Source organism: Pseudopodoces humilis, chromosome 16 (assembly GCF_049639895.1).
Source record: "Pseudopodoces humilis isolate 2021_Gansu_Grassland_sample_001 chromosome 16, ASM4963989v1, whole genome shotgun sequence".
Lineage (NCBI taxonomy): Eukaryota > Metazoa > Chordata > Aves > Passeriformes > Paridae > Pseudopodoces > Pseudopodoces humilis.
In genome coordinates this window covers 10,619,121-10,640,687 of record NC_142215.1, presented here as the reverse complement: position 1 = coordinate 10,640,687, position 21,567 = coordinate 10,619,121, and the positions used below count along the sequence as shown (strand labels likewise).

At 40.5% G+C, this 21,567-nt stretch overlaps 1 protein-coding gene across 1 annotated transcript in view; it reads right to left on the bottom strand.

The window, feature by feature from the left end:
- Positions 1–3,000: 3,000 nt before the first annotated feature.
- FBN1 (fibrillin 1) overlaps positions 3,001–21,567 on the bottom strand; it is a 145,646-nt gene continuing 127,079 nt past the window's right edge. The window contains exons 48-65 of the mRNA XM_005521511.3: positions 21,328–21,447; positions 20,741–20,866; positions 18,630–18,779; positions 17,198–17,263; positions 16,399–16,515; positions 15,925–16,044; positions 14,166–14,288; positions 13,633–13,764; positions 12,910–13,035; positions 12,153–12,359; positions 11,436–11,561; positions 11,098–11,220; positions 10,230–10,346; positions 9,332–9,460; positions 8,398–8,517; positions 6,204–6,435; positions 4,997–5,171; positions 3,001–4,274 (exon numbers count right to left, since the gene is read on the bottom strand). Coding sequence (XP_005521568.2) covers positions 3,885–4,274; positions 4,997–5,171; positions 6,204–6,435; positions 8,398–8,517; positions 9,332–9,460; positions 10,230–10,346; positions 11,098–11,220; positions 11,436–11,561; positions 12,153–12,359; positions 12,910–13,035; positions 13,633–13,764; positions 14,166–14,288; positions 15,925–16,044; positions 16,399–16,515; positions 17,198–17,263; positions 18,630–18,779; positions 20,741–20,866; positions 21,328–21,447 — 2,699 coding nt within the window. The 3' untranslated portion in view covers positions 3,001–3,884. The remainder of the gene's footprint in view (positions 4,275–4,996; positions 5,172–6,203; positions 6,436–8,397; positions 8,518–9,331; positions 9,461–10,229; positions 10,347–11,097; positions 11,221–11,435; positions 11,562–12,152; positions 12,360–12,909; positions 13,036–13,632; positions 13,765–14,165; positions 14,289–15,924; positions 16,045–16,398; positions 16,516–17,197; positions 17,264–18,629; positions 18,780–20,740; positions 20,867–21,327; positions 21,448–21,567) is intronic.

The window sequence follows — 21,567 nt, the reverse complement described above, 5'->3', positions numbered from 1 at the left end:
ATTGGTGTAAATGATGGCATACTTTGCCCCAAATCACACCTGTCTGCTTGCCCTAAGTTTTCACAGCATCCTGAACCAGCACAATCCTGCATGTTACTGGGACACCCCAGACCCGTGGTGCCTATGGGGTCTGCACACAGAGCCCTCCACTCAGCTCTGTGTAACCACAGGAGCTCACACAGGGGCTGCACAGTTCTCTGCAGGCATCCAACATGCTCAGGCCACAGGCAACACTAGAAGCTCTGGGATTTTCTGAACACAAGGGTTTTGGCCAAGTGCTATTGGGCCAAGATTGTGATAACATGAGGGCTTACTCTGGGCAAATATTCTGGTAGGACATTGCCAACCCAGATTTACTGGATTAATCTGGTGTACATCATATCTTGGCCATAGCTTCTGGCCACTCCTGCAAGCAGAAAAGCTGCAAGATTTGCTCTGGGAGGAGATCCTTGGTTCAGATGTTGCAGTTTTTTGAAACCGGTGTGTCCCAGTAGCTCCTGTCCTACCTGGCACAGGGCAGCTGGGGAGCACTGAGAGGGGTGCACAGCTCCTGCAGCTCCAGCTTCATCTAATGCTGAACTCTGACTTCCCTTCTATAACTGAAAAGACAAAATTTTCTCATAACAGTGAAGTAAGAGAAGCTCTCTCCTCTTTATCTGGTGCCTTCTTAGAAAGTAGCAGCACAACATAAGCAGTTAACCTTGCTAATTTGGGCAGAGACCTCCAGATCCACAAGAGTACTGTGAGGGTTTAATGGTTCAAGTGGCCACTCCTTCACAGACACCATCAATTTTTAAAAGTGGTGAGAAAGCTTTTGCAATGCCAGTGCCACCACCACCAGCTTGGACTAGGGCAGCAGGTTTGGTGCCTTGTGATTCACTTACCTGTTGCGGTGCTGCTGGCAGAGACTGGCTGTGCCAAACTTGGGCCCAGGAAGGTACAGGCAGCTGCTGGACACGAACCGTGGCATCTTGCTCTCCAAACAGCTCAGGCCTGTCTGTGCTGAGGAGTCTTGACCTGATTAGCTCTTCCAAAGCACAAAGCTGAACTTGAATCACAGCATAAAATATTTATATTAGAGAAAACCTGAGTATGACCCTTCAAGACCTGCCATAAGAAAGCAAATACTTGGGGTTCTTTGAAAGTCAGCTTAAAAGAGAGACTGTGGAAACAGTGGTGTTCTGCCAAAATACACGTGGGCTGTCAAGTTTATAAGATACTGTTACAACACACAATAAGAGAATGATTTTCTGTGTACAGTAACAAGCCATCTTTGTTAAACTGTTAACCAAAAATCAGATTTATTATCCATGCAATCATCCATGCAGAGTCATATGCACAATGCAGCAGAGGGAGCCACACTTATTTCAAATAATTAAGCATTTTGCTATTTTCTTGAATTTTAAAAATATCCTTTAATTGCAAAAGGATACACATTTAGAAAGACCTCTACTAGTGCTTAGAGTCATTCTGGGGTCCCACTATTGAATGAAATACAGCAGATTACTTCAAAAATCACACTGCAAGTTACAAACCACTTTTTAATTGCAGGTTTTGTGCAATGTTATTGTGCAACCTTTGTGCTTCACTGAGATGCCAAGGAAGCTGCAGAAATTCAAACTAATGGAAATAATCATACACATACAGCAACTAAAACCAAGAAGCAAAATTAATATATCTGTTAAAGGCCATTGCTGCAAAGAGACAGATGAATAATGTACAAAAAAATGGATTTTTATGTGCAGATTGGTACAGCAAGACTGGGTTTTCCATTTTAAAATGACTAAAAGAGCTACTGTCAAGATTTCCTGTTTCTGAAGCATAACAAAGACAACTTGCAGAACTGTGCGGGCAACACTGGGGCTGCTGGAATACAGTCAAAGAACCTTTGGCATCATAAGGTGTTACATAGAGCTTAAATGTAAACCAACTCTCCTGGAGAGATTCCTGACAGGTCTTTCTGAAATCATCTTTCTCAGTTCCTCTCAGTGTTTAGCGGCTGAGAAAAAAATACTTAAATTGTACACTTCCCTATTAAGTATACAATCGTGCACACTGGCACTAAAAATCATTCCCAACCTGCTGATATAAGAGTGCTATTTACAACTGTAAAGTTCTGATTATATCTCGCCATAGTTACGCAACATGTGGAAAAAATACACTGTTCAACATTTTGGCACACTAATAAATAAAATCCAGATATGGTCTATTAAAAATATCAAAGTAATCCTGTGCACAACTTTCTTTTTTATATAGTTATATTTGTTACGCAGAAGAAATCACAGAGAGCAATAATACAATTTGGGGTGAATTATAGGAGTACATTTCCCTTCCAAAGCTATTATAGCTCAATACATGTTCCCTCTATCAACTACAGTGCTGTCCCAGCAGCAGTTTCAGTGCTTCTTTCTTCCAGATTTTATAGCATCACACCTCAGTAAATGTTCTGCTGCTGCTGCTAAAAGATACACCATGGCATTTGCATATACAAGAACACCCACATCACTGAATAATTCACATGATATTAAAACCCATCTACAACTTGTGATGGATTGGATTATTCCTCTTATCAGTCTTGATGTCTATATGACAGTAAAGTGTTGAAGTGGGGGTAAAAGAAAGGAGTATCTTAAGGCAGTTTTAGCAAAGAAGAATTTTCACACTTAACTGTGTTTTCTGTATAATGATTTAACATCCACTTCTACATATTTTGGCTATGAGATTACTTATTGGTAGGACTACTCAGGTCATGTCATTGGAAATGTTCTCACTTCCTTTCTGGAACCACACAATAACTTGAGAGAGGTCCACTGCTGTTTACATTTGTGAAGGCTTCTGTACTTCTGTTTTTCCATTGCACAAAGAGTGAACAACAGCTCCTTCAAGGAGGAATCACCTGGACACACAGTCAGATACAAAGACAACCCTACTGACAATGCCTAAAGTATAAGAATGCAGTTGATCACACTTTTAGCAAGAACACAAGGCCACAGAATAAACTAAAAAAAAAAACTGTTTTATTGTGACATTTATGACATTGAACCCTTGTTGATATGAATGACTATGGGTACTCTTGACATGTTACAATATGTCATGGTGTAGGATGGCACTGATTGTCATCTGACTTTTGAGAATGTTTAATGGTCCCTACTGACCTCAGTGCATTTTGGCAAGTCACAGAAATTTTATCATCAGGTTTGTGTATACAGTTAACAAGTAGTTGGTCTTATAAGCACCATTACAAACCCTCACATTAAGGGTATTATTAATCTAGTTTACAAATGCTTCATTGATAAAAATAGCATGATTACAGTATACACACACTTAATTTACATGTAATGTATTATAGGCATAACTGAGATAAACTACTGAGCTAACTTTGGTTGATTGAAGTATTTAGACTGAATAATGGCAATTTTGGTTTCTAAGTTGTGTAAATATTACAGTGCATTTATAAATCTAGGTTGAAAATTTACTAGCACCAAATGGATATCATAAATGGCTGACCTAGTAAGTTGTAGTTGGAGAAGCAAAGTTTAAGAATTACAAAAATAGAGCTGTCCATTAGTTGAAAGCACATTCTTGTACCTCTGCTGAAATGATGACGTGTCTCAGCATCAGTGGCCAACTTCCAAGGATGAAAGTCCCAGTTTTCAAGATTCAACATATCAAGGTAGCTCAGCTACACGTAAAAGCCTGAGAAAGTGGTAGTTTTGAGCTCATGTATTCATCCTGTACCTTGTTTATGTAATAATATGATAGTGCTCATTCATACAAATGTACTCATATAAGATTGTACCTATGATATGGAGAATCTGATTGGGAGGAATATTCAGTCCTACCTATCTATCTTTGGTTTAATTATTTGGTCTTTGGTTGATGAATTAATGAAGCAATATCTGAATTTTCATTTTCAGGTTATCTCCCAGCTCACCACTGAGGTAGTCTTTGTCATGTTTTGCTTCAAGCTGGTTAAGTTCCTTCTTTTTATAGAGTGGAATACTACTGATTTGTAATGAATAATTTCCAGGCACTGGCTTCTTCTTTGTGAAATGAAGGTAACTTATCCCGTCCTTCTTATTGATTCTAAAGAAACCATCTTCATTTCCAGAGTCAATTAAATATCGGTTATGGTTTGTCAGTGTTGTGAGGGCAGGGAGCAGTTCCAGGATGCGATCTTTGTTACTGAGATCCGAGATGTTGATGGAGAAGACCGCTGCTTTCTCAATATCCCAGCTGGCAAGACTGATTGGCAGCTCCAGCTCTTGCTGATCCTGCACAAGAAGAAAGGACATCAGTTGGCTTTGTCAGAGAGCATTTCACACATGCTTCTTGCCCAGGTCACTCATTACAAATCAGACAATTTTAAAAAAGAGGTTCTGTAACATCATCTGTCAAATCCACTCTTATGATTCTCCGGATGAAGTACAGAGTTTGTCACCACCCCTGTGTGGGTAAGAGGAGCCTGAGACTCGTGATGGAAGTTTCTGTGCATGGGCCTTGCTGCCTGACAGATGAAGCCCCTCCATACTGGGAGCCTGTGACCAGCCTCCTGCAAAGAGAGCAAACAAGGCACACTCCTCTCTGCCAGGGGAGCCGCAGGCTGGGAGAACTATCTGTGAAGAAGAGCAGGGCCTGTGAGAGAGCCACAGCATTTCAGTGGGGATTTTTTGATTAGCAAGATTCATTTGGGTTAAGCGTGGAGCCAGGGCAGCCTGCAGGTGCAGCAGAGAGCTGGAAAAGCAGCCTCACCCTTCTCCTCTGACTGGGTGATAGTATTTCAGACAGCAGCATGAGCTGTAACATCTTCATTTGGAAAGCAAGGGAAGCTCTACATCCCTTCTGAGAAAAAAGCAATACCTGACATCCAAAACCAGCTTTGGTCTGCTTTAGGGTGTAGGTTTTTCCTGATGGATTGTCTCTTGGCACACATCCTTCTGAATCCAGCTTTCACAAGATAGCCACAAACCTTTTCCCCCCAGAAAGGGTCAATTACCTCTGCTTGACTTGCAGTTTCATTAGTGCTCCTGCGCTTCCTTCCTCTCTTGGGATAGCCATTGATTTTACATTCATAACAAGCTTCTGGAGAGAGGGAGTTGTCATCTACTTCTCCACTGAGTGAAAGCTCTTGTCCTTGACCTCTGCCTAGCCCCACTCCAGAAACACAGTGTCTGAGGAAGGAAGAAATTCAAAATTAACTCCAGCGAGACATAGATCTTATCAAAAGCTGCATTTGGGGGGCTGTAAGTACAAATAATTAAGCAATTATGCTGCATTCATTTCCTAGGAAAAATTTCTGCTAAAGTCAACAGACAGAATTCTCACTGAATCACAATGAGGCCACTCTTTATTTCAAGAATCTGCTTTCATGGGTTTTTGCCCAAGAGAGACCTGCCAAAATTTAACAGTCTTAAAAACACAGGCTTAAGCTCTGCGTTGTTGTTAGCAATTTCTGATATCCAGCCTGGAACACATTTAAAGAGACCAATTTTCAACAACTGCTGAAAAATCTGAAAAGTGAGGTCTTTCATAATGCATCCCAAAGCTTTTAGTCACTTACAAAATTTAAACCACAATCTTTCTGCTTTCCATTTGGGTTGCTTGGTCCTGTATGATGTGCAGCCCTAACATGCCCACTGGGGCAAGGAAAAAGTGGTTTTATTGATAAAGCAGACATTTATTAAAAAAATATTGATTTGAAACACAGAAGAATATAGAACATAAAATAACCTAAGAGCATGCAGAGTTGTTATTCCAACCAGCAGGTGAAACCACTTGTATAATGTAATTTCTTTTTGCAGCTGGTAGGGGGTGTTATTATTAATGTTTGTTTTGTTCTTCTTTAAGGAGACAAGTGAATCACAGCAAGGAGTGCGAGCTCCCAAGTGCCAAGCTCAGAGGACTTGGCAGGCTGCTGGGGTGTGCAGGAGAGGTGAAAGCAGAAGCTTAAAATTGAGGATAGAACCTGGTAACCCTGACCAAATTTCAGTTTCAAGTATTAAACCCCTCCCTTCCTATAGTAACCTTCCCCCTCCCCACCAAAGTCTCCAAAATCAGTAGGTGCATCCAACTCTTGAGCACCTTCCCAATCTTATCCCTCTTTAATTGCTGACAATCCCCCTGGCTCTGCTGCTCCACACTGCAAAGAAAGGAGTGGACTATGTCCCCTCGGTATCTGTTAGTTTAAAATGAGAATCCCTTACCCTTGTCCTATTCTGAAGTAACCAGGTGGACATCCACAGACGTAGCCACCTTCAGTGTTTGAACAACCATAACTGCATGGAGCTTGTGCAGAACCGCATTCATTGATATCTTGGCAACCTCCACTAAACTGCTCATACTGAAATCCAGTGGGGCACATACATTTATAGCTTCCCAAAGTATTGTGGCAGGATGCTCCTCCACAAATGTGTGCACTGAGACATTCGTTTTCATCTGGAAAAGAAGAAGATGTTAACTTTTACCCAGGTACAGTCCAGCCTAGCCCTTGTACAGGTCATGCTTGGCTGACTGTGCTGTCACCTCAGATGGACACAGACAACTGGGCTTGTCCTCCCCCTTGGCTGGGGCAGTGGTCCCTGGGAGTTGACTACACCACACAACAGCAGCACTGGGGCTACTCTACAGAAGATGTTTCATGACATGTCAGCTCATGCTCTGGACAGCAGAGAAACAGAGAAGATAAATTTTCTTCCCAGAAATAACTGAGAAGAATAAAACCTTGTACAGCCAACAATCTGGTCAAGTAATCCCTTGTTCACAGTGCTATTCAACATTAAAGGAAAAAGAGTAAGGAATCAAGCTCTGACACTTTTTCCAGGCATTGAAAATTCCTCCCTACATACTTATATTTAAAAATTAGACATAGTAAGATCTGGGAAGTAGTAAAGTAAAACTAGAAGCAGCTGTAGATACAAAAGACCGCTATATTCTGAACCAGTCCTTTTCCAAACTTCCTAAGGGTGGCACTGTAGGAGTTCGAGGTCAGTTCAGGCTTACTTACTGAAAATGGCTGCTTTTTGAAATGAAACTGGCCTGAGTTTTGATATCTGATGTGGCAAATAGCTTCAAAAAGTTCTGAATATTATTGTTCTCCATTTTCTGTGATGCATATGTACATTGTGGGTGTGTGCACACATAAGAAACTCCATTTGGGAAGTACAGAGCAGCATCTCTGACCTCAACATCCAGGTTATGGGAAAATAAGTAATAAGTCAGACCATTATGGTCTTTTTCCTAACAATGTGGCTCTTTGTTCTTTGTTTAAAAGCAATGTCTTTGCTTCTTGCAGCCTGATTCACGATGTGGTGTACTGTGGAAGTGCCTGGGCAGGGGATGCAGTCACAGACAGCACAAGATATGGGAGGAACCAAAGCATTCTTCAGTGATTATCTAAATGTGTTGCAGCAACATAAAAAATCCCTGAACGATTCATTAAATAGGCTAAAAAAGACACAAACTGTTTGCAGAGTTGGGATTGCCAAGGAATATGAAGGAATTGTCACGGAAAAACCTAGTACATGGATTCTTCCCCTGTGGTACACCCAGGAGATCCAGATAAGTATCTTAAGAATATATAGTTAAAGACAGTACAATGTGAACACGTGGAGACCACAAGGTATTAAAACCTGGGGCTGAATCGTGTGTTCCCAGAGCCTGTAAGGGTTTGCCGTTAACAAAACGATGTTTTAGTGTTTATCACACCTCACAGCAACCATACCAGCATCATAGATGCTTGTTTAGGCCACAGGAAGTTACTGTACCAAAAGCAATTATGCTCACTTCACCATGCTCCACAGCAGCAAGAAAAAGGGGACACTAGTGAGATCAACTCCCGTATTTTGGGTGAGTGTTGGAAAAAAAAAATATGAAGAAAAAGAAAAAAAGTTTTGAGACCCTCAGACTCTGCACAAGCACCTTCCTGTAGGTGTTGTAAGAATGACAAAAACACAGATCAAGTAGGATTTTAATGGAATTTGAAATGCTTGGGGCCAGAAGTTGAATCCAAAGTTGTAGTTCTGAGAGTGCCAGCCTCAATCCACCATCCACTCTTAGGTCCTTTGTCCAAACAGAGACCGTTGCAGAGCTAAGTAAGACTTCCTTTGTTCAGACCACAAAATACATGAGTAACACAAGTTTCCTCAAAGTCAATACAACCTCTAGCACCCTCAAGGAGAGTTTTGTGCTTAAACACTTCTTGAACCAGGACATGGGCTACTGTGTGCTTCATACCCACTCTGCCTCCACAGGAAACCATGCTTGTAATGAAACTCTGCTGAACTTAGCAAATTATAATCAGAAAAAGTAAGCATGGAAAACTGCACTATTGCCCTTCACTTTTTGCTGCTAACAAAAGTAGTACGCATTTTAAGGTATGAATTTACAAAAGTCACTTGCCAACACATTGGTTCCACTGGTAATGCTGGAGGTATCCTTGTGGGCAGCTGCACCTGTATCCTCCTATTATATTTTGGCAGCCGTGCTGACACCGGTGGTTGCCATCACATTCATCAACATCTAGAAGGGTGAAACACACTCTGAGTTTTGGGAGAGAAGCTCAAATTATGCTATATTTGGAAAACATGTTTCAAATAATCATATACATTCATTTATCATACATATGAGTATATTTCAGGATCTTCCAAAAACCTAACCACTTTGGGGCCTTCGGGTTTGAATTTTGGCTCCATAGCAAGTAATATAGGGCTGAAAACCATGGAAAGCCCTCACATTCAGCAAAAATTTTCAGTTTTTGCATTCTGCTCTGGAGCAGACAGCAGAAGGCCATTTGTATATGGGATTCCTAATGCCTTCCTAAGAGTCCCAGCTCCAAAGCAGACCGACCCTTGCATCTACCCAGGCATCCAACACAAAAATCCCAGGATATCTCTTTTCAAAACAACCCAAACTCAATCCCAGGAGAAGGCTCTAAGGACCCAGAGGAATAAGTCTACAGCCCTTGAACTCTCTCTTTAGCAGGTCTCCTTGGAGATGCAAGACTTCCTGTCCTTGATGAATCCCTCAGAAATCCATGCAGGATTCAAAAGAGGTTCACTGAACTTACAACACTTAAACTAAAACAGGCTATGTCTCCTCAGAAAATATCTGTCCAGCTCTTTAAAATCCCACAATATATCCAATTTTTCTGGCCCATGGAGAGAAATAGTGCCTTGTTGCTAAATTTCTGTACTCCCCCTCGCTTCAACCTACACATGGTTGCTTCTGTAGATTTTGGTCCTTACTCCACAGGTCCTTCCCTGGGTGACAGTATGGCTGAAAGAAGATTCAGAAGCAAGAGAACGCCAAGTTAAACACACTGTGTTGTACCCACCTTCACAGCTCTGCCCAGTTTGATCAAGTGAGAAGCCACGTTGACACTCACAAACAAAACTTCCTGGTGTATTCTGGCAAATGCCCTTTGCCCCACAAATATTGATCTCGGTAGCACACTCGTTGTTGTCTGAGGGAAACCAAAGCTCAATGTTAGTCTGCAGTTGTCATTTCAAAGCTGACGTTTTGGCCATGCTAATGATGGAAGGGCTGTGGCAGGAGGTAAAGGCACATCAGTAACACAGGTGTCCCACCGCCCTCCCAGGTTCTCATTTTCCATTACAGGACAGTTTTCACTGCCTTCTTTTGAATCTGGAAACACAAAAGTAATAGGAAGGGAAACTTTTCTTCACCAAAAATATGGAGTTTGATGTTTTGGTGTCCAAACACCTCCAAATTCATACCAATACCATGGGATCATCAAACTGACAAAGAAATAGGATCCAGTTTGCAGAGTAGAAAGTGTGCTTTGCAGGAGGAAACAATTTAGTTTAACATTTCCATGTACCCCATGGGTATGTGTTCAGAGGACAACTGCAGAAATGTGTATTTCACAGCTGTTTCAAGAAGCCTTGACATGATCTCAATGAGCTACAAAAAGAGAAAATATTAGAACTATTTTTTTGCTCAATACCTAAGAAAGAGTAATGCCAGAATTACAAAGTGGTTTTTTTTACTGGCTGGTTCTTGCAAGTGCAAAATTCAAAGACAGATTATGAAAGCAAGGGAAGGTAGGACAAAGGGGCCTCTTTGCATCTCTGGTGGGATTAGGATCAAAATCTGGCCTATGTTTCCATTTGGTTCCTCAGGCAGATGATTTTACCTCCTTGCTATTTTGCTTCTGGATTAAGTGTCAATAATAAATCCCAAATCTGTGTCTACCTTCCCACATCACCTACCAATGCAGGCTGTATGGTGCTGGGTGAATCCAGGAGGACATTTGCAAGTGAATCCCCCAATAGTGTTGACACAAAGGAACTGGCAGTTGTGCTGCTTTGTTGCACATTCATCAAGATCTAAAAAAATCAAGAAAACTTCTTTCAGTCCCCTGGACTCAGAAAGAAGTGATTACAAATAAATAACAGCAAATAAAGCCTTTTGAATTTACATCTCACTTTCCACGCTGATTTCCAGTTCCTCTTACGTGAAGCCCCACATTTAATAACTTTGGAGCTACACAGTGTCCATGCTGACACTGAATTGCAGACACCATTCTCATCTGTCTGAAAGTTGCTGTGATATAATAAATGTCTGCTCAACCAATAAATGGGAAGTCACCATCTTCATGAGCTCTAGCAGACTGGAAAATAGCCTTGCACTGAAGCACAATGTTACTCCAAAAGAAATATTAAAATGCTAACAACAAAGTACACTGTCGTTCTCCATGCCAAATTTGGAATTTTTGTTGATGCTGGGCAATGCACTGCAAACCACGGTCATCTTTGCATCCAATAAGATTAATTTACCATTGAATTATATGGCTTAAACCAACACGCTTACCAAAATAAGAACAATCATGTATATTATTAATTACAAAATCTTTTAAGATCAGCTTCCATCAACCTGCAAAAACTCCTGTTGATCTGTTGTTCGTCCAAATTACCAAGGAATTAACTGAAATATCAGCTTCACCTTGTGCAGGCCACTTCCACTGTCTTTAGTGGAAACACACAAATCAAGGAGACAGATTTGCATCATTTAAATGTCCTTGCAATTATTTTTGCCTGTGAAACAGTTTGTGCAGTAAATTCTTTTCTTGATTTTTACCTTTGCAGCTTCTCCCATCTTCTTGCAGGATGTATCCTTTTGGACATGAGCACTGGTAGCTCCCCTCTGTGTTTTTGCAGATGAAATTGCAAGGTTTTGGAGACTCATTGCATTCATTCAGATCTACAAGAAGCAAATCCAGATACCTCAGTGATGATAATCAAGATCTGTGATAATGTTTTACAAAATGTTCAGGATAGATCAGAAGGAAATACAAATTCCCAAAGCACTAACAAGTGACATTCTATTTTCTCATTTTTCAAAATCTTTCTATTTCCTTCTTCAAGTCCTCTCTTAGTAATAAACTTTATATACAAACACCACAATGGAAAACCTACCAATGCAAAGAGTGCCAGTGACATCTGTGGTATAGCCCAGATTGCAAAGACAGTGATAAGTTCCCCTCTCATTGATGCACTCCCCATTGCGGCAGACATCATGAATAACCTTGCACTCATCAATATCTGCAATTAAACATGGGTTAGTTCTCAATGGAACAAAACTGATTTTGTATAGCTTCAACAGATTCTAGTGACCAGACACAGAGAAATCCACACCATACATAAAATAATTACATAAAATAGTGAAATAGTGCACAGATTTAAGGAGAAATCATAAATGGTAAAATACAGAATGGAACATTAATCTTTCTTATGCAATGAACAAGCTGCAAGTGGAAGGGAACAATTGGAGCTGATTATGTATCAGCCTTCACAAATCAAACATCACTTTGCCTACATGTACACAAATAGCTCTCAACCTGTGCCTGCAACACACTCAAATATGAGAATGCAAATTCCCATTTAAGTACATGTCAGTCAACCAGGACATAGAGCAAGTATCTGCCAAGATGAGATGGGTGCTTCATCTTCCAGGGCCTTTGGCTGTGCACTTTCCTCCCAAAGGACTATACTCAGTCAACATGAAAAATCTTAGAAAATTTCAGCTGATATCCAAAACATTTAGGACATTACAGCATTCAAATTTGCAAAAGGAGAGTTTATACTTTATTCCTTAATTTGGCGCTGTCTAAGAGATCATTTAATGAAAAATACCTGCTCCACTGGATGTGTATCCTCGGCCATGAGGGCAAAGCTTCTTGAAGGCCACGGTGCCTGGGAAGGGACAGACCTCACAGTTCTGCCCCCAGCCTCGGCCACCGTCACAGCAGCATTCAGACTTGGTGACAGCGTTCCTGTTGCTCGATCCGATTTGACACATACTTTGTAAGACTTCAGTGAAGCAGTAGCCCTCCCTGTTGTCTGGAAGACAAATTGTGCATCACAGAGTATCCTAATGGTGAATTCCACAGGGTCATGAGACGTTGGGAATGTAGTCAGAAATATAACAGAAAGGGCATACTTCACCCTGAGACTGTGGAACTGAGAGTGAGAGACTACCAGCAGTAAGAACGAGAGAATGACGTCTAAGGGAAACAAAGACAAGAAATTTAGCAAAAGGTGGGTGACAAGAAGTATATGAAGAAATATGTTTATAAAACTGTATGTTTCTGTTTGAACCCAGAGAAAAAGACTGGCTTGAAAATTAGGACCAAAGGAATGTCGGGGCAGCTCCTGGCTGACTGAAACCATGGAACAGTCAGCTTTCGTAGCAAGTCACCCCAGCTGGACTGACTGATATGGTGAGCAGGGGAAGAAGGAACTTGCAAGAGGACATCTACATACGAAGGCCCCTTCCCAAAGGCATGTAAATTCAAGAGTGTGTTTTCTCACCATACATTTCTAAGTTTAATTTCAGCCCTCATTGCTGCTATGCAAGTGACAACTCATTCAGGTGTAAATTGGGACTTACCAAGGCACTCGTCCTGGGTGTCGCTGACTGTGAATCCCTCGTTGCACTCACACCTGTAACTCCCCACTGTGTTCACACAACGGCCATTCTCACAGAGCCCAGGTTTGGTCTGACATTCATTCTCATCTGCATTTTTGAAATTTTATGACAAAAATTAGATTAATGTAGGTAAGAGGTTGGTATGGAGCTCTTATGCTGTGCATTCTGCCTGGTTAAGCTTCAATTTTTTTCTTTTTCTTATATTTTCAAGTTCCTTTTTTTCATTTTTCAGAGGAACTGAAGGTCATCTAGCTCACAATTTTTATATATATTATATCTGCAGTACATTCCTCACTGGTTTTCAAAATTTTTCATAGTTACAACTGTACTTCTGAATGCCATCCAAGGTTTAAAAAAAAATTCATATCTATTCTCATTCATGCTAGCAGAGATGAAAAAAGCCTACAGCAACCAACCCAAATCCTCACCTTCTTCCCTCAGAGCATTCAGCAGCAGCAGTACAAACTGACTGTAAAGACACCTACACTCAGATTTTCTACTTATTGCCCACAGATGTGTACCCCTGAACAGCAAAACCAAGTGTGCACACCACCAACAGATCCTTTACACAAGTAGTTGTGCAATTCTGCCCCTGAGTTTCTTAACACTCTGTTGAATCCAAAATTTTTAGCTCTGCTGAGGAACTGTGTATTTCAAGAGCTTCAACACTTCAGTGTCACTTACCTATACAGCCTTCCCCGTCTGGTCTGCGCTGATAACCAGGCCCACAGATACACATGTAGGTGCCAATTAGGTTTTTGCATTCCATCTGTTTTGAGTCACAGTCATGAATTCCTTCTTCACACTCATTCTGATCTAAAACACAAGGTTTAGACTTTATTATATAGAGACATGATCCTGGAAATTCACAATAGTAAATTCTGACTTTGGAATCTCAATCATAATCAAACCCTACACGTATTTATTGTTCTAAACTAACCATAAAATATACTAGCCTTGAGCATATTGATTTCTCCCAAATGCCCATTTTTAGGGCAAGACAAAACCACATCATCTGATATGACCTCACTTTAGGCAGATGTATAAATTTACTGGCAGGACAGGCCTAGTACAATCAAGTGCATAATGAAAACCATAGAACTTCATCCCATTATCTGACTCAGTTACTTCCTGGGATTAAAACTCTTGCCCAATAGTGCCCCTGCAGGAACTGAAATCACTATCTCATAGCTGTGAGAGTCTGGTAGGAGCTTTACCTCTGCACATTCTCCGGTCCTCCCGCAGAACGTAGCCCCCGGGGCACTTGCACTCGTAGGATCCAAACGTGTTCACACAGCGGAAAGCGCAGAGCAGAGGGTTCTGAATGCACTCATTGACATCTGGATTTGGAATGGCAAAGACCATGGGGAAAGGGAAACACTTGTGTAAAACTCAGCAGACTTGAGTGCACAGGTTTTAGGTACCGGCAATACCCCAGATCCCAGTTTACTGAGGACTAATTTTAATAGTTGGGGACCCTTGGTTCTAGTCTTCATGAATATCTGTGGAGAAGCAGGCACCAGAAACGCCAGGATGTTTGCACAGCTACCTGAAGTTTCAATAAGTTCAATAGTAAGCAGCCAATGGAAATAATTTCCAGATCCATGCTGCCAAAATACTTGCTCAATTAAAACTCTATCTTTTCCACACCTAGGTTTGTTTTTTGTTTGGGTTTTTTTTTTATTGGTTATTTAAATTCTACATTCACTAATTCAGCTTCTTCATAAACTGAATTCCATAAAATTATATCCTTACTAGAAATATTATTTTGAAGTGCATTTACATACAGCCTGGACTACTTGAGTAATTACTGCTATATAATGATGTTTATGCACTCCGCTAGCTCCTCCTCTGCAATTTGAGCTTTTGCCCAAATTCCACAGGGAAGTGAATGAAGCTCTAACTATATGTGAAAATAATGCAATCTGATGCAAAAATAGAAGCATTCTTTTGCATGGGCTTGCAAATAAATAGATTGTGGCAGATAATTTAGGAACAGCTGTATCAAGTCAGAGGACAGTGTCAGAACGTCCTAGGACATTCTCCTCTCCCTGGTTGTAACAGAAGGAGATGAATATTAAAAACCTCATACCATGTATGCAGGGATCTTTCCCCTGATACAGCCTCTCAGTTTAAGGACTTCCACAGCCAAAAGCCACAACCAAACTATCAAGTTTAATTTCCACTGATAGATTCCCACACAAATTTGTATCATCTCTTTCTGGGTTAATTTATACTTGTGGCCTCACTAATATTCTGCAGCAAAGGGTTCCACAACTTAAATAAGTACCATGCATATAATAATGTTTGCTTTGGTTTGTTTAACAAGGTCCCTCTATTTTTGGTACTTTTACCACTTGTGGCTTTATAAAATCATATATCTCTTCAACCACATTTTCCACACTGAAAAATTCTCATTTATTTTCTGAGTGTCCCTTCTATACCTCTGATCTTCCTTACTTCTCTTCGGCCATTTTAAAATTTTAATTTTTGAAGTGGGACACCAAAGCATGAAAAACATTCAACCTAGGGGTACCGTGGTAATTGTTGAGTACTGTATTTGTATTTTCTCGTTCCCTGTTTCTTCCCTAACTCACTCAAGCAGCCCATTACCTATCTTCATCATCCACAGTGAGTCTCTTCACTCAAGGAGACAGGCAAAAACCATACACACAGTAAGCAGCACTTATGGGAACTATTCTGAAGAGACTGCACCCCAACATGCTCCTCTCTGGGCAGTCCCTTAGTAGATACCACCTGAAAGTCTCTCCACCCCAGCTCCAGTAAGTAAAACATACTGCAGTGGCAAGATGGATACAGGGAGGAGGAGCCCATTTTCCCATTTCAGATAAACAAGGTATTGTTCCAAGTGTCCATATTTTAGTTTTAAAGCTGCTTTACTCCCCTCAGCTGTTTTCAAAATTAGGGAACACAATTACAACAGTCCTTACTGTTACTCCAACATGGGAGTCTCACCTTCACAGGTCATCATTGGCCCAGGCTCAAATCCTTCTACACAGGTGCATTCAAAGCCTCCTATCACATTCCTGCAAGTTCCATTTCCACAAGGGTTTCCAACAGCACATTCATCGGTATCTGCAAGCAGTTAGACCAAGGCAAGAATACATAGTTATACTCAAACAAAATTATAAAAAATCTATGTTGTTGATGTACAACCAGAAAAATAGAAAACACAAGAACTCAAAGTAGTGAACTAGAGCCACAGACTCCTAGAATAATTTGGGATTGCTAGAAGTTATCTGGGTCAAACACTCAGCCAGAGCAGAGCCACCTGGAGCAGATTGCTCAGGCCCTGCCCTGGTAGGTTTTAAGCACTAGCAGGGATGAGGACTCCACAATGTTACAATAAAACAACCCTGCTGCTCCTTAATGCCATACTTAGCAGCTCAGGAGAATCTTTAAAATGGAAGCTGTAACAGCTACACTTACCCACACATTCTGCTCCTTGTAGGATGTAACCATACGGACATTCACAGCGGAAAGACCCATCTGTGTTGATACACTGCCCAAATTTACAGTTATCAGGATCAAGGCACTCATCCACATCTTAACCAGAAATAAAAACAACACAGTAAGTGTGACTGGCTTCATGTGCTTTTAGACTTCTTGCAAAGAACAATTGTTCTGGCAAGAAATATTTCTGAGATCACAAAAAATACGAATATTTAAATATATAAAATGACGTATTAGGATTAGGGCACAGAATTTGTTTTGCAGGCCAGCTTTCAGAATGCAGAAAAGAAACTGATTCTAAATGTCAGATATAAACCTCTCTGACTGGGGCTACAGGGAAAGCAGCAGATATGAAAAGCAGTAGTCATCCAGTGCTCCTTAAATGCAAACTTTTGCCAATAAGGCTGAACTGCTGTTTGTCTTGGGAGAGAACAGAATGTACTGAAGGGATCTGGGAAACTGTGGTTTGCACTTCTGGAGGATTAAAACCATTTACTGTAAACAGGCTACACATATTGTATAAGAAAAGACAAGTATGCTACATGACATTAGATCCATTCTCTAGATTCTACATAAGCTTCCTAGCCCTAAAAGAAGTTTAATTTCTGATACTTGAGATATTCAAGCTGGAATCTGAAATGACTGAAAAACTGGGGAAGATAAAAGGTATAGAAGTTTCCACAATTAATGGCTTTGGAAAATAGTTGCAGAGGTGTTACTCTCAATTGAAATGGAGAATGGCTTATGGGTGGAAAAGGGACACTGATGCACTTACCCAGCCTTGCATCACCAGGTCCAACAAGGATGCCAATTCCAAATGGACAAATCTGTCTGAATGCCTCTGAAAAAAACCCATAAAAAATCAAACCATATGTTAAATTTTTTCTTGGCAATCAGCATTCCACACAAATTACACGTAACCACTGCTACCAGTTCGTCCTCCTCATCTTCAGGTCCAGAAAAAAAGTATGTAAATGTATAAACTTATTTTATATTCATGCAAAAACTGTATGTTTACTTTACATTTCATCTTCCTGCATGTATATGTATGAAACCCTGTGAATAATTAGCAGTATTTAACTTCCTTAAGAAACAAACTAATGCAGCTTCTATTTTAGAAGTATCAGTAGTAGTGACTAGTTTTTTTTCCGGTTGTAAAAGTAAAATTTCCTATACTTTTTGAAGAAGGCATAATTTAATCTAGACTCGGCTATCTTAAAGCAATTTCTTTTCTAAAAGATGAGAAAAAGGGCCTTGATATCCTTTGGGAGAGTTTGGACTGTGAAAAATACACGTGCTGACTCTTCAAGGAAACGCTGCAACGTAAGCTGTGCTTTTCAACTGACTTTGGTTCACATGGTCCATGTCAATGGAATGAAACATGCACAGGCAATAGGCCTAGGAGGAATATTGCAACTGGCACTTCTAATTCTCTTTTCTAACCTCGGCTTTGGTGAGGATTTTCTGCAAAACATCTACATGACTAATGAATGAAAAGAACTGCAATCATGTATTGCTGAAACCAGTGATGCTGTTAACCGCATTTGTCAGCACGAATTAAAGTCCGTTCAGCAAGTTGCACCATGATGCTACAGAGGCCTATTGAGTTGCTTGATGTCAATTTACTCAGTCTTAAAAAGGATACTAACAAAGAAATGTGTTTCTTTAGCAATGGTCCAGGCACTTTTTTCTTCCTCAAGGCCTGCATTTTGCTACTCCCTGCTATTTTTGCAAGTCATTCACATTGATAAGATCGTAAATTTACATTTTCTTAATAACAAAATTCAGATGCAGATCTAGTTTAACTGTTTGGGATTTTATTTTAATTTGACTTCATGTTTATGGCACCTCTTCCTATACCTATTTTCAATTAGAAGAACTCCATTTTTGTCTTGCAGCAATTGCTACTGAGATCCTATCAAGAACCAACTTGCTGCTTTCCACTTTCTGTATGTGATAGCCCCACAACGAAATACCCAGCACCTAAACACTGTAATAAGTCTATAAGCAAAAAAGGAATATGTTTGATATCTGACTATCTAGGGGACGTGTTTTTCAGACTGCAATGGCATCTACTTTACAGAGACCTATGAAAATTACTAGTGTTAAACACCTTTAGAAAATTATTTTTCAAAATTCCTTCTAATAAGAATTGCAATCTACTTTCAGTTCTGACAGGCAGTATGGTAAACTAGTCAATAACCCACCATCTGCTTCCTCTGGGCACAGTTCACAGGGATCTCCCCACCCCTGCCCCTTTAAGGCACAGCAACATTCTTGTTTGGAGTGGTTTCGGGACTTCGGCACAGAACACTTTCCATCTTCAAACTTGGTAAAGCAGTAGCTCACTCTCAGATCTGCATAGAGAAAAAGCTTGTTATGAGCAGTTAGGGTAACCTTGGCACAATTTTCACTTGGAGTTGTTAACTGCAAAATTACAGGATACCCCCCACCAAAACACACAACTTCCATCTAGCTCTGTTAATCATCATTGTCTCTGACTGTGGAAGATTTGAATAAGGAGGGAAGCTCCCTACCTCGGTAAAGAAAATCTATGGGACAGTTTCCTACTTCAGTCATAGAAAAGCAAGGGCTTTTCTCTTTGGTCCAGCAGAAATGGGAGGTCAGTACTGTCCTATTATCCTCACTCCTCTTTGAAAAAAAATTAATATTGCCTCATGAATTTATATTACAAGTAAGAATCACTGAAGTCAAGAGATTTTCATCAAACTTGCAATGACAATATTGTGTAGTGCTAAAATGAGAGGCAATTTTCAACAGCCCTTTCCTTCCTCATTCTTCCGGAGGTACACACAAACAAAGCAAACCCTCCCTGTGGCACTACATTTTATTCCCTGAAGCTGGGTAACCAGGATGCTGGACAGAGCTGAGATCACAGACCACAAGCATCCAGCAGGCAGGGAGCTGGCAGCTCTCTGTGCTGGCAGGGGGACAGCAGCAGGGCAGTTATGGAAGCAGCTGCTCCTCCAGTTTTCCGGCTGCAGCATCAATGCTGGGCAATGTCCAAGTTTTAACAAAGTCCTAGGTAATGGGAAGTTTTAAACAAAACTTTGTTTGGCCTGAGATACTTGAAAAAAGAACAGACCTCTTTAGGGCATGGCGAGAAGCCCTTTTAAAGTTCATACACAAGTGTGCACTTTCCTCTGACATTGTGTGGAACAGTGGTCTATGTTAAAAAAGTCGAAGATTGGGCTGCATTCTTTTTTAGGATTTTGTTTCTTGGTGGGTTTTTGTGATTTTTTTTTCTTCTTACCTGATGAAAAGAAAACCCTTAGACTGAAGAAACTTCATTTATACAGGCTACATAAACACAGCTAAAACATGCTTTCTTGACGTTGAGTGAAGTAACTGCCAAACTGCATGGTGGTTTGCAGACTTGGATGAATGTTTACTGCAGGTTGGATTCATTTTTACCAAAACCACAATTTCATTTAGCCCACTGTGAAGTGAAGAACTCACTATGGTGTCAACAAGCATCACTGCTCTGTGCCAAGCAAAACTACAGAGGTCCTTATAAAGGTCTTACTCATCAGTGGTTTCCACTGTGCACAGCGTATAGGACATTTAATGCAGTATCTATTTCATCATTTCCAAAGCCTTTAAAGTAACTCACTCCCTAATTTGTTGTGCTTGTTCTTTATAGAAAAAATAATCTTACCTGTGGCTTTCAATTACTAGATATTCAGATTTTAGCATCTCATCTGTCAGTGCCCATGTTTAGGCTCTGAACTATGTATGTAGTAATCTGGAAGCCAAAAGACACTTCAGATTTCCCTAAGCAGGTGGGTGCTTATTGTTCACACAACATTGCTTGCTGATTTTTCCCAACAATCTTTTTTTCCACCCACATGTTTGCAGAGAGGATCAGCATATAACAAGTGTTATGGCGAACATGATAAGTGCCAAGGAGAGCCTTAAAACCAGAAATGCTGCCTTTAGTCTCCTGCCTGTATTCATGCTCCATCTCTGTGTCCTGTTGCTGTGTACAAAGAGTCCAGGTAGCCCCAACATTTCTCTCAGGGGTGCAAGAAAGGATTTCAGGACAACATAATTTCTTTGCTTAACCTGGAGCATTTAACATTAACTTCACCCCTTTTATTGCAGTGTTCTGTTTAATGAAAAACAGATGTTAGGGCAAGACAGAACCTGGCCCCAGCTACAGAATTATCATGTTTTCCCTATGAAAAACACTGTTTGAGTCCAGAGCCTTCTTGCTGTATTAGAAACAGCTCACTAAAAAGGTTTTTATGAAACAGCAAACGAATTTTGAAATGCCAGAAAATAGGAATGAACTTACCTTGGCATCGCCTTCCTGTGGAAGACAATACAAAGCCTTCTGGACACAGACATTTGAAACTGCCTGGAGTGTTGCTGCATGTGCCCAGGGCACAAATTTCTGGCTGTTCCACACACTCATCAATGTCTGTAAGAAACGTAATTAAAGAGATGAGAAATATTAATATATACGCTGGCAGCTGTGCTGCATAAAGGGCAATTTTACATCATCACTGATATCTATCATATTTAACAAACAAAAAACCCCCCAAAAAAAAGAACGTAAAGAGAAAGCAGGAATCCAAGTGCAAAATCCACAGTCAGTTTTCAAGTCCTCAGGCAGTGGGCAAACTTCAACAATGTACAACCACAGAAATAGCCTGGGATTCTATTTTTCTAGGGTTCAGAGCAAGTAGTTCTCTGATTCAAACAAATGTTCAGTAATGTGAGACCTTTTCTAGGAAGGGAGAGACTTACTAGTGGCTACAGTTCAGAACTGTAGACTGCCACAAAAGACTAAACGTTACTCACATTTAAATCCAAAGGAAATAGGTAATAATTGTGAGCAGCTAAGAAAGAGACAGAGAAGAAGGATTATTCTGTACACACCTTCACATTTGTCATTCTGGAGGATGTATCCAGGAGGACAGATACATCTGAATGAGCCATCCAAGTTCTGACATGTGCCTGGTGAGCATTTTCCAGGCTCCAGTGCACACTCATTGATATCTAGAAGAAAAAAAAAAGACAACTTGAGGTAATTGCTGTTATCTCAATAAATCTCTGACTGAGACCACTTTAATTTAGATTCCATCAAACTGAATGTGGAACTTTTCAGGAGTGGGAGGA